General features: G+C 36.2%; 2 protein-coding genes and 1 long non-coding RNA gene across 3 annotated transcripts; 2 read left to right on the top strand and 1 right to left on the bottom strand.

Moving 5' to 3' along the window:
- The first annotated feature begins 301 nt into the window (after positions 1-301).
- Positions 302-9,077, top strand: nelfb (negative elongation factor complex member B). The gene is made up of 13 exons (XM_082169291.1): positions 302-554; positions 1,956-2,116; positions 2,200-2,299; positions 2,522-2,752; positions 3,289-3,474; positions 3,816-3,928; positions 4,016-4,118; positions 5,077-5,172; positions 7,094-7,236; positions 7,335-7,441; positions 7,534-7,675; positions 7,825-7,933; positions 8,701-9,077. The coding sequence occupies exons 1-13, from the start codon at positions 453-455 to the stop codon at positions 8,857-8,859; spliced, it is 1,752 nt and encodes a 583-aa protein (XP_082025417.1). The 5' UTR covers positions 302-452; the 3' UTR covers positions 8,860-9,077.
- LOC309498526 lies at positions 8,985-9,673 on the bottom strand. The gene is made up of 2 exons (XR_014205975.1): positions 9,552-9,673; positions 8,985-9,495 (listed from the first exon to the last, which is right to left on the bottom strand). It is a non-coding gene; the product is annotated as an uncharacterized lncRNA (long non-coding RNA).
- A 1,173-nt stretch (positions 9,674-10,846) lies between these two features.
- LOC309498521 (lysophosphatidic acid receptor 6) lies at positions 10,847-15,420 on the top strand. The gene is made up of 2 exons (XM_082169294.1): positions 10,847-11,670; positions 14,160-15,420. Exons 1-2 carry the CDS (start codon positions 11,659-11,661, stop codon positions 15,153-15,155), a joined length of 1,008 nt encoding a protein of 335 aa, XP_082025420.1. The 5' UTR covers positions 10,847-11,658; the 3' UTR covers positions 15,156-15,420.
- Positions 15,421-15,453: the final 33 nt, after the last annotated feature.

Consider the following 15,453-nt stretch of genomic DNA (forward strand, 5'->3'; position numbering starts at 1 on the left):
TTGTATGAATTTTTATTTAGTATTTTATTTTATACAAAAATCGGAATTTTTAACTGTCAGTAGGCTTAATCATGTTTACCAATCGCATTGCACTTTTACTGTTCATTAAAATTATATCATTGCAAAGGTTATGTTGACCTTTTTTCAGAAGAACATATTAATCTTTTAAAATGAAGAGTCTTTTAATACGGGGTTTCAATGATACGATTTTTTTAGTAAGGGCAATATTGGAGAAATGTGACACCTAAAGCCCAGCTAGGAACCTTTCTGAGGCGGAACCTTTTACGATGTATCAGGAACAAGAGTCTGTTGACGTTGCACAATTAGGAAGTGCGCGAATACAGAAAACAACGAACCATGCAAATTTAGCCAACATTAGTCGTATTTCTGTTGTCAATGAATTTCTTTCTTTTTTTCATAGTGGAGAGTTAAACTAGAGAGAGCGTCTCAAAATGTTCGCAGGGTTACCTGAGCTGGGAATATCTAATGGAGAAGATCTTAAAGAAACTCTCACTAACTGTACAGAACCTCTGAAAGCCATCGACCAGTTTCAGGTCAGGTTCTGTGTCTCTAAAATATTCACAGTGTTCACTATTCAAATCTATTGCATTAGACATAAGCACGTCGTTCGCATGCAACAGTCATCTTCATTGATTATAATGGGAGGGATCTAGTTTCTGTCGTCGCTTTCAGTTTGAATTGTCATATGACGGACAGCCTGTGACAAGCCGATTTAACAGTTATCCATTTGCGCTGACTAACTACTAATATCTATTATAGTACTAGTATTACTTTTAATTACTAGTAAGTAATCCAATATGGAATAACTAAGTAACACAACCTAGTGAACACCCTTGTGAAAAAGAAGGGCACATAATTAAAATTGAATGCGCACTTGTAGTGTACTTAAATCTTAAAAGTACATTAAAAAATGTGCAGATAATATAATATTAATGAAATAAAAAGTCACTTAAGTGTATCTAAAAAGAGCACACTTTAATGACTGTTTCTAACACACGTGAGTACACTTTTAAAACGTGTGTTGGCGCTTTCTAATAATTTCACATTACGCGCTTTCTAATAATGCCACATTACACGTTTTACTTTAAAGTACATTCTAAAAGTTTTTTTAAGTTTTTGTTCTGTTTTAAAGGAGTACCCTTTTTTGATGTGTTGACTAACATACTAAAGCACATTTAAAGAGATTACAATTTTAACTTAGTATTTTATTTAATATTACATTTTAAGTTAATATATTTTAAATGTACTAATTCATCATTACAAATGTGCAATTACAAATATATTTAAATACATGACAATACATAGCTTGTCACTTTGTCAGTACATTTTAACCATATTTCAAAGACAATAAAGGTAAATAGAACTTATAATTACATTCAAATGTACTTAAGTCCTACTTAAGTGGGTCAAAAAAAGTCACTCGTAACGTTTAACAAATTGCTATTTCATTGCAATTAAATGTCCAAAAACATCTTAATTTTGCACTTAAATATATTATTTTAAGTATATAAATATATATATAAATATATACATATATAAATACGTACATATTAAGTTCTCTTTTTTTTTTGTAAGTATTCTTTACATTGTAACATTACATTACATAAATACAAGTTTACATTGGCAAACATTTGAATTTGAACCCAGTAACAATAAAATACTTATCTGTCGCTGTTTGGATAGTGACTAGCTGCAAAAAAATAAGTACTAGTATCTATGTAATATATCAGAATTTAATAGATACTGGTCAGTACTGAAAACAATAAGTATTATTTCATGCATAGTTAATAGTGACTTTGAAACTGATACTACTCACTATTTGGTTGGTTGCTTACTAGTAATAAAAAAATAAGTACTAGTAACACTTATTTATCTATAAAATCGATATTAGTTCATTTTACGGTGTTTTATTATAACTGTATTATCATTTACAGGCGGAAAATGGCATATTGTTGCCAACCCTACAGTCTGCATTGCCTTTCCTGGATCTTCACGGGACTCCGCGGCTGGAGTTTCATCAGTCAGTGTTTGATGAGCTTCGAGATAAGCTGATGGAGCGCGTTGCCACCATTGCCGAGGGCAAGGAGGAGGACAGGTGAATGGAAAGTTTTGATTTCAATCCATTCCTTTGCGCAGCGGATCTTAAATCATACTAATGCATCCCCTAAATTCACACAGATACGTAAAGCTGGAAGAACTTCTTGAGAAAAGCTTCCCATTGGTGAAGATGCCGTCCATACAGCCCGTTGTCATGCAAGTGCTAAAACATCTACCAAAGGTATACATGTGTTCTGTGCTCTGACCTATTACTCTCTGGTACTCAAGTGACAGATACATTTCAAGATATCTCAGTATACAGACACATTTCAAAGCTTATTTTGCAGATCTTTTCAGCCTTAGGTGTGCAATCATTTTTCTTTCCCAATTGTTTGTGTAAATTTTATCATTTTATAACAATTTTAAATTTGACAATCAAGGTTCTGTTTGAATGCTCATGCAGGTGCCTGAGAAGAAGCTGAAGCAGGTTATGGCCGATAAAGAGCTGTACAAAGTCTGTGCTGTGGAGGTGAAACGGCAGATTTGGCAGGACAATCAGGCTCTTTTCGGGGACGAGGTGTCTCCGCTCTTGAAACAGTATATTGTGGAGAAGGAGACGGCTCTTTTTAGCAACGACCTCTCCATCCTTCACAACTTTTTCAGTCCTTCACCCAAAACACGGCGACAGGGTGAGGTGAGGTGTTTGTTTACATTTTTTATTTAATTTTGAACATTTGGATAATGAATCTTATTTAATTTGAAAATGGTGTTAGCATTAATGTAATGTTTTTTTCCCCCTGAAATTCTAAAACATGAAAACATGACAATACTATGCATTCCAAAAAACATTTAAGACATTTTAAGGTTAATTTTGAATGCGAATATAAGTTATAAAATAGTGTTACTTTAATGTTTATATAATGTTGTATCAATGTTATCATAGCATTTCTTTAATATTAATCTTGTGTTCTGATAATTCTAACATACTTTAGTATCATGGTAATTTAGTGTTCATTTGATGGTAATGTAATGTTGTGTCAGTGTTATTTTAAGATGATTATTTATTTTTTCTTTATATTATTTGATCTTTATTTTTTATTTTTATATATTAAAAATTTTTTTTTTTGCAAACTTGGGTTTTGGTGATTTACGTTTGCAGTGGAACAACAAACAAACACTGTCCTCTTGTTGCATCTTTATGTCAACAATAAAACTGTGATTTTTCATTAGGTGGTGCTGAAGCTGACTCAGATGATTGGGAAGAACGTGAAGCTCTACGATATGGTACTACAGTTCCTGCGGACGCTGTTCCTGCGCACACGAAACGTGCACTACTGCACCCTACGTGCTGAGCTGCTCATGTCCCTTCATGACCTCGACATCAGTGAGATCTGTTCAGTCGACCCCTGTCACAAGGTGTGGAGCCAGTTTCTCATCTGTAATTTTCAACACACCCTTTCAACTGCAAGATCATGATTATTGAGCACCATTTGTAGGGTCCTTCCATTTCACAAGGTTGTACAAAATGACCTAAATATCTGTTACAAAAACAGTTACAGGAGCTAAACACTTTCTGGAAGTCACACCAGCAATCAGCATCTTTTTATTGTTTATGATTCAGATATGTATATTTATAAACATTCAAAAACTGTTTTGAACTATTGCAATTTGTGATCATGTACCATAGGGGTGACCTCTTTCAAATGGTCTGCACCCAAAAACACTCTGTATTTATGTTTTCTCTTATTCTTTTGCAGTTTTCTTGGTGTTTGGATGCCTGCATCAGGGAAAAGTTTGTGGATGCTAAACGGGCTCGTGAGTTGCAAGGCTTCCTGGATGGTGTGAAAAAAGGGCAGGAACAAGTGTTAGGGTACGAGATTCAAATATTCCTTCAGATACAGTATACAAAGCCATAAAACCATACAAATGTTACACTCTCTGTCTCTGTTTCTCACAGTGACCTATCGATGATCCTCTGTGATCCATTTGCCTGTAACACTCTAGTGTTGAGTACCGTGAGGAACCTTCAGGAGCTTTTGAGCCAGGACGCCCTGCCCAGAGTAAGAACTCCAACTCCATAGTTGATTTTAGGTCTACAGGCATCTTTTGTTTGTACTGATCTATGACCTGATTTACTAAACATGGCTAGTGTAAACATTCGCAACAATTGCAGCCATGTGAAGTGCAAAAAAGGTTAAGACAGACTTTTTGGGGCATTAATAGTGATGCAAATACCAGTAAATTGACTACCTCAAATCTTTGTAAATCAAGCTGCGTGATTTATTTAAACTGAAAGGGAAACTACTACAAATGCATATGCAACAAGTTCTGCTGCAGAAATAACTGTCTATGCCTTTTCATAGCTAATAGTGTACTACAGTGTTGTTTTTGTTAAAGGTTGGGTAGGCAATGTTTTTTATAAACACTTTTTGTTATACTGGTTGAAACTCTTCACATCCTGATAGCAATAATAGAAGTGGTCTAAATATTAAAAACTGTACATACTGTATATCTTCTGTGGAATTCTCAGGACTAAAAAATGTTTGTCCAATCATTGCATTTGGACCGAATTTTGGTCCTACCTGCCTCTCAACATTTCAAATTTCCATACCTCTGCGCATTTCATGAGGATATGCAGAGACATTTAAGAGCTCTTTAAATTGGTAATTTAACGCCGTCTCTCGTGACACTTTGCACACTCTGCTGTGTACGTTCATATGTTTTGAAGGAGGCATGGGTTTAGAGATGATCTGGGGAGGGTGGGATCTCATGCATTCAAAGCTAGCTTGCTACCTTTAACTAAACCTATTAAAAATAATTATTCCAAAAGTATTTGGAATAAAATAAAATGTACATATCAAATGAAAAACTTAATTTAAGTTTGGAAATGTTGCCTTGCCATCTAACTAAAATAAGTTAAAGTTGCCAAAACTGAAATAAAAATAAATTAATAGAATATATAACAAAATAACAAAATTGAGAAAAGCACATAACCAAACAATCTGTGTTTATGTACAGGACAGCCCTGAACTTCTCCTTCTGCTGCGGATGCTTTCTCTTGGCCAGGGCGCCTGGGACATGATTGACAGCCAGGTTTTCAAAGAGCCCCGAATGGTATGATCAAGTCATGTCACCTTTATTTACATAGCGCTTTTTACAATACAGATTGTTTCAAAGCAGCTTTACAGTGATAACAGGAAAACAATGCAACCAAGTTTGTTTTTGCTGTACAGCAGATCTAGAAGAAAATAGTGTCTTAGTCCAGAGATGGTTCATTTCTGTTGTAAAAAAAAAGTTATTATTTTTGTCAATTTATCTGTACAGCCACTCCGGAGAAAACAGTGATGTCATCGTCCAGCTCAGTTCAGGGGCCTGTACCATGAAGGTAGCTGAACAAACTCGGGGTTACAGGATTAGTTTTGAGTTGACAAAACCAAACCGATGCAATCAGGTTTTATTGGTACCATGATGCAGCTCATCAACTTTCTCTGTCAACTCAGGCTTTGATCCTTAAGCTATGATTACTCCACGCGCGCGTGCACATAAAAGAGTGACGTCGACACTCAACAACCAATCGCGGGTAGAGCGAGAGCGATATATTTTTCCGCGGAGGAGCAAGAGATAATCATTCAGAATTACGATGAATTTAAATAAATATTTCAAGCTCGAAACAATACGGTCTCTGCTGCCAAAGCAAGAGAAAACTGTTGGAGAAAGATTGCTGATCGTTAATGTGTAAGTTAAACAAATACGTTCTATATTTATGTAAATGTATGTAGCCTATGTATATATGTATGTGTAGCCTATATGTGTACTATAGCCTATTTTTATAATATATAAAAAATGTGCATGTATGTACTAAGAAAGATTAATATTCATTGATTTTTAGATGCAACCCCAACTCCAAATGTTCTTGGCAGCAGATAAAGACAAAATATAAAAATATATATGTGCGTAAATATATCACTGTGCGTCACCCACCGTGCAAGTATGTAGCCTACCACTTGGAAAAAAACGCAATGCAATACCATTTGCGGTACAGTAAGTGCATGAATTCGACGTGTTAAATTCTTTATGTGCGGCTCAAGAAGTTCGCAAAGATAAGACATTCCTTCCGCGCAAAATCTATATCTTTCATACAAATAACTATCAGGAAAGGCAAGGGGATTTTGTCTGGCAAAAAACTCTCTCTACGAAGTGCTCGTCAAACAATTTGCGCTGAGATGTCCACCGGATTTGGAAGAAAAGGTGAAGTCATTGCAACAGACACTGGGAATAAGTTACATCACCTATATGTTTCTTTGCTCTCAGCTGATTGGTCAAACTTCAGTCTGAGATCTTGAATCCAGAACATAACCTGCCCCGGAGCAGGTTAGCCGTGCAGCGTAAGATACCATGGCGACGAACACCGATTAAAGCCAAGCTACTTTCATAGTACCTAAAACCCAGGGTTGACGGAAACTAAACTGAAACATAGCTGGCTAGCCACCTAAACCGGCTTCATGGTATAGGCCCCAGTTCTCATATAATGGTGTCAATACAGGCAGATCAATCATATTTTTTTAATATTAAGTGTCCCCCATTTAGCAAGCCAAAACACAAAGGCGGACCAAAACTCCTTCAGGCAACAGAATGGAGAAAAAACTTTGGGATAAACCAGGCTCAGTCGGGGCCAGTTCTCCTCTGGCCAAAGAGAGAACAGTGTATGATTATGATTCAGGCAGCATTATAGGTCAGAAGTCAGATCAGATCGGAACATTCAGAATATTTATCCAGTTCCATCTGGTTGAAGATCAGAGTCGTCACGCTGGTATGGAGAAGGGTTTGTTGAGGATCAGCGCCCCTGGTCAATGAGACTTTCACAGAGGAGAGTCTAGTTGACACAATCTCTGCTGACACTTCAGGGATGCGTTGTGGTCGTGTCTTGTCAACTCTCTGCATTCTTCAATAAACCCAAGTCTAATGTTTGTGGATTTGTACAATTTGTACAAATGGGTTTGCACAATTAAACAAGGTTGGTCTTGTTCACCATCAGGATTTGGAGGTGGTAACACGCTTTCTGCCTGCCATGATGTCAATAGTGGTGGATGACTACACATTCACTGTGGAGCAGAAACTACCAAGTGAGGAGAAGACCTCTCTCACGTACCCCACCACCCTGCCTGAAACCTTCTCCAGGTATCTGCACCATCTCATGCCACTCCTCAACACAGCATATTCAGCAAGTGCTTAATTCTTTCTAAAATAAAATGCAAAATCTTTTTTGTTTTGTCTAGGTATATACAGGAAAACAGGGTGGCATGTGAGATCGGTCTTTATTATGCGCTTCATATCGCCAAGCAGAGGAACAAAAATGCTTTACAACGGCTTCTGCCTGGACTGGGTGAGACTCCTGTCAGATACATTGGATTAATGGATAATCATGGCAATGCTGCACAAAGACTGATCACTGTGTGTGTGTGTGTGTTTTTGCAGTGGATACCTATAACGACATGGCGTTTGGAGACATCTTCCTCCATCTTCTCACTGGTCATCTAACTCTGCTCTCTGATGAATTTGGATCAGAGGAGTTCTGCACTGCTGTCTTTGACAACTTCCTCCTCACATCTTTCTCTAGGTCTATTATCTTTTTTTAATCACATTATATAGTGCAACTTCTTCAGGGTTTGAATGTAAAATATTCATTAGTTGAAAAAAATCATGTTAATACTGTGGCTCAGTTCACGACAGTTGTAGTATATTTGAGCTTATTGTTCTCATTTGCAGTAAGGAGAACGTTCACAGACACAGTCTTCGCTTGCTGAACCATCTCCATCAGAAGGTGCTGGCGTCCTTCTTGGAAACCTTAATGAAGACACTTGAACCACCAAAACAGGTATTTTAAAGGAAACAGACTGAATGTGAGTTTGCTAAATCAATAAATAGCTAATGGGCTGTTGGTTAACATTTCCCAATAGTCTTCTGCTCTGCATGGATTTAGTCACATCAGCAGAAAAGGAAAGTAATTTTCATTTTGAATAAAGATTACAACAACTTTTTTTTTTTTTTTTTTTTTTTTGGAACAACATGCACTGATGAATCATTCATAAGACTAGGGACATGCATTAGAAAGTAAATGAGGCCAAGTTTGTTTTAATGTTTAATGGTCACTAGGTGGCACCTCATCCACTTCTGTTCACAGGATGATTTTTGTATTTATATACTATTATAGTATTAATTAATATCTTGAATTAGCTTTTGTTTTTATATTTTCATTTTTCATTTTCATTTTCATTTATTTTAGTAATGTTGTTATGTGCTTTTTGTATTTTTTTGTTTATTTAAATATTTCTATTTAGCTTTAAAATAATTTTATTTTAAAATTTAAATTTTAGTAAATGTAGGACTTCAGCTGTAAATTATTTCAATGAGCTGCCAAGATAAGCTTTCTAATTTTCTTTTAAGTTTTTCATCTAATATTTATATTTCATTTTATTTCAGCTTTATTTCAATTACTTTTTAATTATTTGTAATAGTTTTTCATTCTAGTTAACAATAACAACATTGGTTCACAAATGATAAAAGCTCTCTCTGTTCCTCTCTGTACTGATTCTCTTGTGCAGAAATCTTATAGTAACTGAATCTTAATTCATGTTATTACAGAGCAGCGAGTCAGTGAAAGAACTGTACACCCTGTTGAAGGAGAAGCTTGAGGCTTCTAAGAAAAGCCCCCCTGAACCAGAGGAAGCTCCCTCTCTGGATTTAGGCCTTCACCCTGTTACTGTGCCTCCCACCCCTTCCACCCCCACGACCCCTGTCTGACCGAGACTGGACGCTCCAGCCACTAGAGAGCAGCAACAGCAGCAATGGAGGTAGATGACTCATCTAATGGCAAAAGACTGACCTAAACATGTGTAAAATGGAACTGTGCTGGTTATATGACTAAGTTTCGTTGTTTTTCTTGTTTCCCGCTTTTATAAAGGTAATTTTAAAGCATTTTCCAAGTTGCAATTTTGTGTTTCGATATCTACGCTTCTTTTTAAGAAAATGTTGTCTTGTCTTATGTAAAGCATCTCATGGTTGAATATCGTTTGCTTTGGATTGAGTCAGTGTGACTAACCCTTGTGTAAATAAAATAATTGGTTAGACAAATTTACAATTTGAGACTTTTTTGATGCTTTCTCTTTGGAGACCCACTGCTGTCTCGCACTCATAACTAAATAAGTGCATAATCAAGTGACTAAAAGAACCCTCAATGACTTGTATATAATGACTTATATACTGTATACAATCTTTGTCATGCATGCAATACACTAGTTTGTTTATGTAGAGCTCACAGTTTGAATGTTCTTGTTTGCTTTAATTTATTTTCTAAGGTCAGGTAAATTTTCCATTGTCACTTTTATCATGGCTATTACTGTAATATTAAAATAACATGTCTATTAAGTTGGGCAAACACTGTCCCGTGGTCTCAGAAAACCAGATAATATGGAAAAATGTGTGAATTTCAAGACCTGGAAGTGTCATGGAGGTTTATACAGTCTTATATCTTATCTTTAAAGGCTGTTTTCTCAAAATGAGGTTTTTTTCTCAGGCAGAAACGTCTCCTTTTCAATAGCACTTACATATACCAGACGTTTTATTCCTATATATATTCTAAAGGTTTTTGTAGAGAGGTTTGTTCATGTAACAGTCTCCTGATTTATATAACATTTTGTTCCTAAAAACAGTAAAACATTTTTGTCAACAAAATGAACCAGGAACCTGGTTTTATCCAATGTTCTGTGCTGTTGTCTCCACCTAGTGTCTTGCCATCAGAGCTCGGCTCAGTGAATGGCCTTCTGTCTTGTGATGGTCCAGTTTTTGTTTCGGTTTATACTGACCGATGTACCGCTGTAATCTCTTCAATCCCCCTCATGCTGTCATATTTGGGCTTCTGATTCATTCATGCCATTGTCAGTTGCTGTCAATTGTGTATCATGTCAAGAAAGATCATGATGGCATGCAATCTGATTTTCCTGCTCATCAGCTGTTGGAAATAAGTGTATGGTGTTTCCCCATTGGTAAGAACATAACCACAGCAATATTTAAAATCCTCCTTAACCACTACAATGTTTACTTGTACACTGGGTAAAAAGGAATTGAGAAATTATATAAAAGGAAGGCCTGCCCACATTGAAACTGAGAAGACACCAATCACCCCCAGAGATGACTAACTCTTCCTCTTTTTTTTACTCTTTTACTGTCAAAGCAATGGCTCTTCAATAGAAGACCAGTTAGCATTTAAACAGAAGCTCTTAAACATCTTAATGTTTTTTATTTTATTTTAATTAATTTTAATAATTTATTTAATTAATCTCCAGATTTAAAAGTCAAAAAAGAAAGAAAGATACTTTCAATGTGGTTTCAGACGTTTGAAAATATATGTATATATATTTTAAGCAGTTTCTGTTACTGAGTGTAGTTTACAAGTCTCAGATGGGCAGAATCACTTCCTGGTGGTGCAGTTGCACGTCCCTGTTCTGTCAGTTCAGACAACATCGTACTTGCCTCACAGCACCAATGCTGTCTCATTTCATTATTCATCAAATGTTACAGCTGCTCAAGGCATGTTACGTGGACTCTGAGTCTGACAGTGTTCCGCTCAGTGTCTTCATAGGCTGTTATCTGTAATGCGCTGTGAGCACAGAAAACCAGGGAGAGAAGGATTTCTGCGCAAGGTGTACATTTATTAACAAAACAAACTATGAACATGGGAAACACTGACTTATAATTCAGCGGGTAATTCATGTACACTAAATTGTACAGCAGCAGCATGTCTTACTTGCTCTCAGCAGCGTGTTGTGTATGTATTGGCAGTAAAGTCCTGTACTTGCTCTGCAGCAGCAGCAGTGTAGCAGATCTATTCTGCCAAGACCAAATATATAAAAATTGTCATATCCATTACCATGCCAAACACTCTGAGAGTTGTCATGACAGAAATATATATATATACACACAGAGATTAACAAACTTAACAAGGAACACTTGGGGTAGACAATCAAGAAGAAAACTACGAAGAATTACAAACATGTGCCCAAAAATAAATTTTGATTTATTTTATCGTTTGAGGAGGTAATTCCCCGGTGTCTCCTGTCCCCGCTAGTTCCGTCCAGCCATGACTCTCCTGTTTTCCTGCTGATTCCACCCAGTCCTGAATCTTTAGCTCATTAGTTCCCTTTTTTTGTTCCATGTATTTAAACCCTGTGCTCTCCTAAAATGTATATCCCTGCTCGTTAGTACTATGTTGTGTTAGTTTGGTGTTATCTCTTTTATCTCCTTAGCTTTTATCATTAAATTATATATTACATATCTTCTGTCTCTCTTTTTTACTGCAGCCAAATACAAAGTGACAAGATGAAACCCCACTGCATGCTCTTAACAAGTTATGGTTTTTATGGTTGAAGTGTCAAGTTTGCATACACCTACTTTACAAGCTGTGACACCTAAATTAAAGATAGTATCAAAACACTTTGGTCACTATGATCACATTTTTACAGGAAGTCTTCACTTGGCATATATAATGCCTTGCAGAAGTCTAAACTATTATTGTAGCCATCAAGATATCCAGGCTTCTCTCTGATGGACTCAAAGGTAACACAATTTGATAATGTGTTCTTTAATTATTGCAATTGTATATGACATTGTAAGACTTTTTTTGTAACATCAAGATAACATTTTGGTATGGGATATATAGATATAGATGTTGTCTTGATGTTAGAAAAAAAGTCCTACAATGTGAATGTTTTGTGAATAAGTTACAAAAACAGATATTAATTTGGGTCGCCAATAGTAATCAAGTCAAGTCACCTTTATTTATATAGCGCTTTTTACAATACAGATTGTTTCAAAGCAGCTTTACAGTGATAACAGGAAAATAATGCAACAAAGTTTGTTTCGGCTGTACAGCAGATCTAGAAGAAAATAGTGTCTTAGTCCAGATTAAGTTCAGTGATGGTTCATTTCTGTTGCAAAAAAGTTATTAATTTAATTAATTTATCTATATACCCGCTCTGGAGAAAACAGTGATGTCATCGTCCAGCTCAGTTCAGTTCTCATATAATGGTGTCAATGCAGGCAGATCAATAATAATTTTGAATATTAAGTTTCCCAACATAGCAAGCCAAAAGACAAAGGCGGACCAAAACTCCTTCAGGCGACAGAATGGAGAAAAAAACCTTGGGAGAAACCAGGCTCAGTCGGGGCCAGTTCTCCTCTGGCCAACGAGAGAACAGTGTATGATTATGATTCAGGCAGCATTATAGGTCAGAAGTCAGATCGGATCGGAACATTCAGAATATTTATCCAGTTTCATCTGGTTGAAGATCAGAGTCTTCACGCCGGTATGGAGAAGGGTTTGTTGAGGATCAGCGCCCCTGGTCAATGAGACTTTCACAGAGGAGAGTCTAGTTGACACAATCTCTGCTGACCCTTCAGGGATGCGTTGTGGTCGTGTTTAGGTGCAGGTTCACCATCTGATCTGGATACGGCCAGGATCCGGCTAAACAGAGAGACTAACATTAGCGTAGATGCCATTCTTCTTATGATGTAGCGAGTACATTGGATGCTATAGGAAGTGTTCCCGGTTCCGGCTGACCTAGTTTATGCAGTCTAACAGTCATTTAACTGATTTGAATAATAGAACTTGATAATGTTCTATGTGTATGCCAGGTTAAAGATATGTGTTTTTAGCTTCTCGAACAATGCTAGGAAGACTGTTTCAAAGTTTAGGTGCTAAATAAGAATCTACTGCCATGCAACAAGTGAAATTAGGCATCACCAAGTTATAATTTACAGCATGAAAAATGCATGGATAAAGATTATAGTTTTGTTTTTAAACATTAATTTTAAGTGAGTGTATGATGGCAGCAAAGGATATCTAAATGTAAAAAGCAGTTGATTTTGATATTCTAGGTATTATCAACTGGCCAGAATTTTGAGATCTCAACAGACGTGAAGGACTATAATGCGTTAAGAGCTCGCTCAAGTATGGGGAACTAAACCATTTAGTGCTTTGTAAGTAATCAGCAAGATTTTAAAATGTATACAATGTTTAATAGGGAGCCAGTGCAGTGTTGACAGAACGGGGCTGGTTCCTGGTTCTAGTAAGAACTCTAGCTTCTGCATTTTTGACCAGCTGGAGTGTGTTTATTAAGCGTGCAGCAACCACCCATAAGAGCATTACAATAATCTAGCCTTGAGGTCATGAACGTATGAACTGTCCTGCATTTGGCATTGAGAGAATATGTTGTAATTGAGATATATTTTTAAGATGGAAGAATGCAGTTTTACAGATGCTAGAAACGTGGCTTTCAAATGAAAGATTGGAGCACACCCAGGTTCCTAACTGATGACGAAGACATGGCAGAACGTCCATTAAGTGTTAGACAGTATTCTAGGTTATGTGCAGATGTTTTTGTTCAATAATTAGTGATCTATTGAGGAGCCATTTAAAAAATGTAATAATCAAAGCATCTGTTAACCTCAGATAACCTGAACTTTTTTTGATGAAATAAATATTTTGATGAAGACCATGGATCTGTATCTTCTATATCTATCTTATAGTGCCATTTCGGTGCTATAGTTGCTATTTTACTATTTTATATGCTTAGAAATTTAAACATTTTTTTTTTTTTAAGTTGCATTAATGTAAAAACTAAATCAAATATTCTATGTAAATGTATGCTTTTTGACAATTTTGTGGAATAACTGAATTCTGATTTAAATGAATTATATGCAGACCTAAATTGTAAATTGTTATGCAATAGATTACGTATTTAAATAGAATAATTCCACTCACATGGTTAAAGGTTATGATGAACAGTGACTGCATTAATTGTAATAATAAAAAAAAAAGAAAAAAAAAGAAATGGACATAAATAAATAAATAAATCACACAAATGTTGATATTCAAATGAATGAAAAATCAAGATAGCATGTGGTCATATTATGTTCAACTAATTCAAGTCGTCTTATACCCCATCTAACCTACATTTCATCTGTTATATTTCTTTATTGTAACCATAATAAATAATTATGATATTAATAATGCCATTTGTATTTTCGTCATCTGTTTCTTACAGATGAACAGCACAGGGTTCTCCTCCATCACTTTATTGAATGCCACCAGTGGTGACATCAGAAGCCTTTGTCCCATAAAGTCCCAGCATATCTCCATCCCTGTGCTCATTTGTCTGACCTTCTTGGTGGGGCTCCTGCTCAATGTCTTCAGTCTGTGGGTGTTCACATGCAGGACATCAGTGTGGAAGCCCAGCACAGTTCTTCAGTTTCATCTAGCTGTCAGTGATGTCATAATATGTCCTATGGGACCATTTATGGCAGTATATTATCATTCTGCTAATTGGCATTTTGGGAAAGCTCTCTGCCAGCTTAAAATAGCTTTAATAACCTTCCACATTTACAGCAGTCTTCTGTTTCTCACTCTAATTAGCATTCACCGCTATGTGGTTGTGGTGCGCTACAATCGAGACTCTTACATGAAGCGAAAGGACTTTGTCCAGAAACTCTGTGTTGGAGTTTGGCTTTTTGTATTGATTATGGGAGCTTCATTCGCCGCTATTACAGACACGAGCACAGTCAACAATCACACTTTATGCCTCAGCCTTCACCAAGGACAATATATTGACATTTATTTCATCGTAAACTTCACTTTCCTCGTTCCTGTATTACTTCTAGCATTCATTGTTTCTGCAATCTGCTACTGTCTTCTGGTGCGCTCGATGTCCCTTCTCGACACTAGCCATGACAATGTACAAGCTATTAAGAACAAATCACGTAAAATGGTGGCTGTTTGTTTGGCAATGTTCGTTGCTTATTTCATGCCTATGAACGTGGTGCGCAGTGTGGGTGTTGTGGTCAAGAAATATTCCCCCCACAAATGCAGTCTACTTTTAGAATTGGAGACTGCATATTATGTGTCATGGATTGTGGCTGGAGTCAACTGCTGTCTTGATCCAATTATATATTGTTTTAGTTCTCAGAAATTCACAAGAAATGTTCATATCTCTCTTAGTAGAATAGGTGTGAGACTTGGAACAAGGCATGATTCATCTTTGTAAGACTGACCTCATGTTAGCAAGAACAGCACCTCAGATAGCCAGGAAACTGCTGTTCTTGCTCTTAATTACAAACATTGATGATACTAAATAATATGAATTATGTGTGCAATTTGTTTTGAAAATCAGATATTTAAAAAAATTGCAGGGGAATTTCATATGTATGCTTATATTTGATGTAAATGAATGCAAATTGAATATTTTTGCTTAGTTTTATGAAGTGAATAATTGTGATGGCCAATGATGAGTAAAGCTTATAAGATTTTGATTATTGGTTTATTATTATAATTTTTTTCTTCAT

The sequence above is a fragment of the Leuciscus leuciscus genome, assembly GCF_965113295.1.
Source record: "Leuciscus leuciscus genome assembly, chromosome: 5".
NCBI lineage: Eukaryota > Metazoa > Chordata > Actinopteri > Cypriniformes > Leuciscidae > Leuciscus > Leuciscus leuciscus.

Coding starts and splice junctions, on each gene's coding strand:
- nelfb (XM_082169291.1), top strand. CDS start 453: ATGTTCGCAGGGTTACCTGAGCTGGGAATATCTAATGGAGAAGATCTT. Junction 2,117..2,199: donor GAGGGCAAGGAGGAGGACAG/GTGAATGGAAAG, acceptor AAATTCACACAG/ATACGTAAAGCTGGAAGAAC. Junction 2,300..2,521: donor TGCTAAAACATCTACCAAAG/GTATACATGTGT, acceptor ATGCTCATGCAG/GTGCCTGAGAAGAAGCTGAA.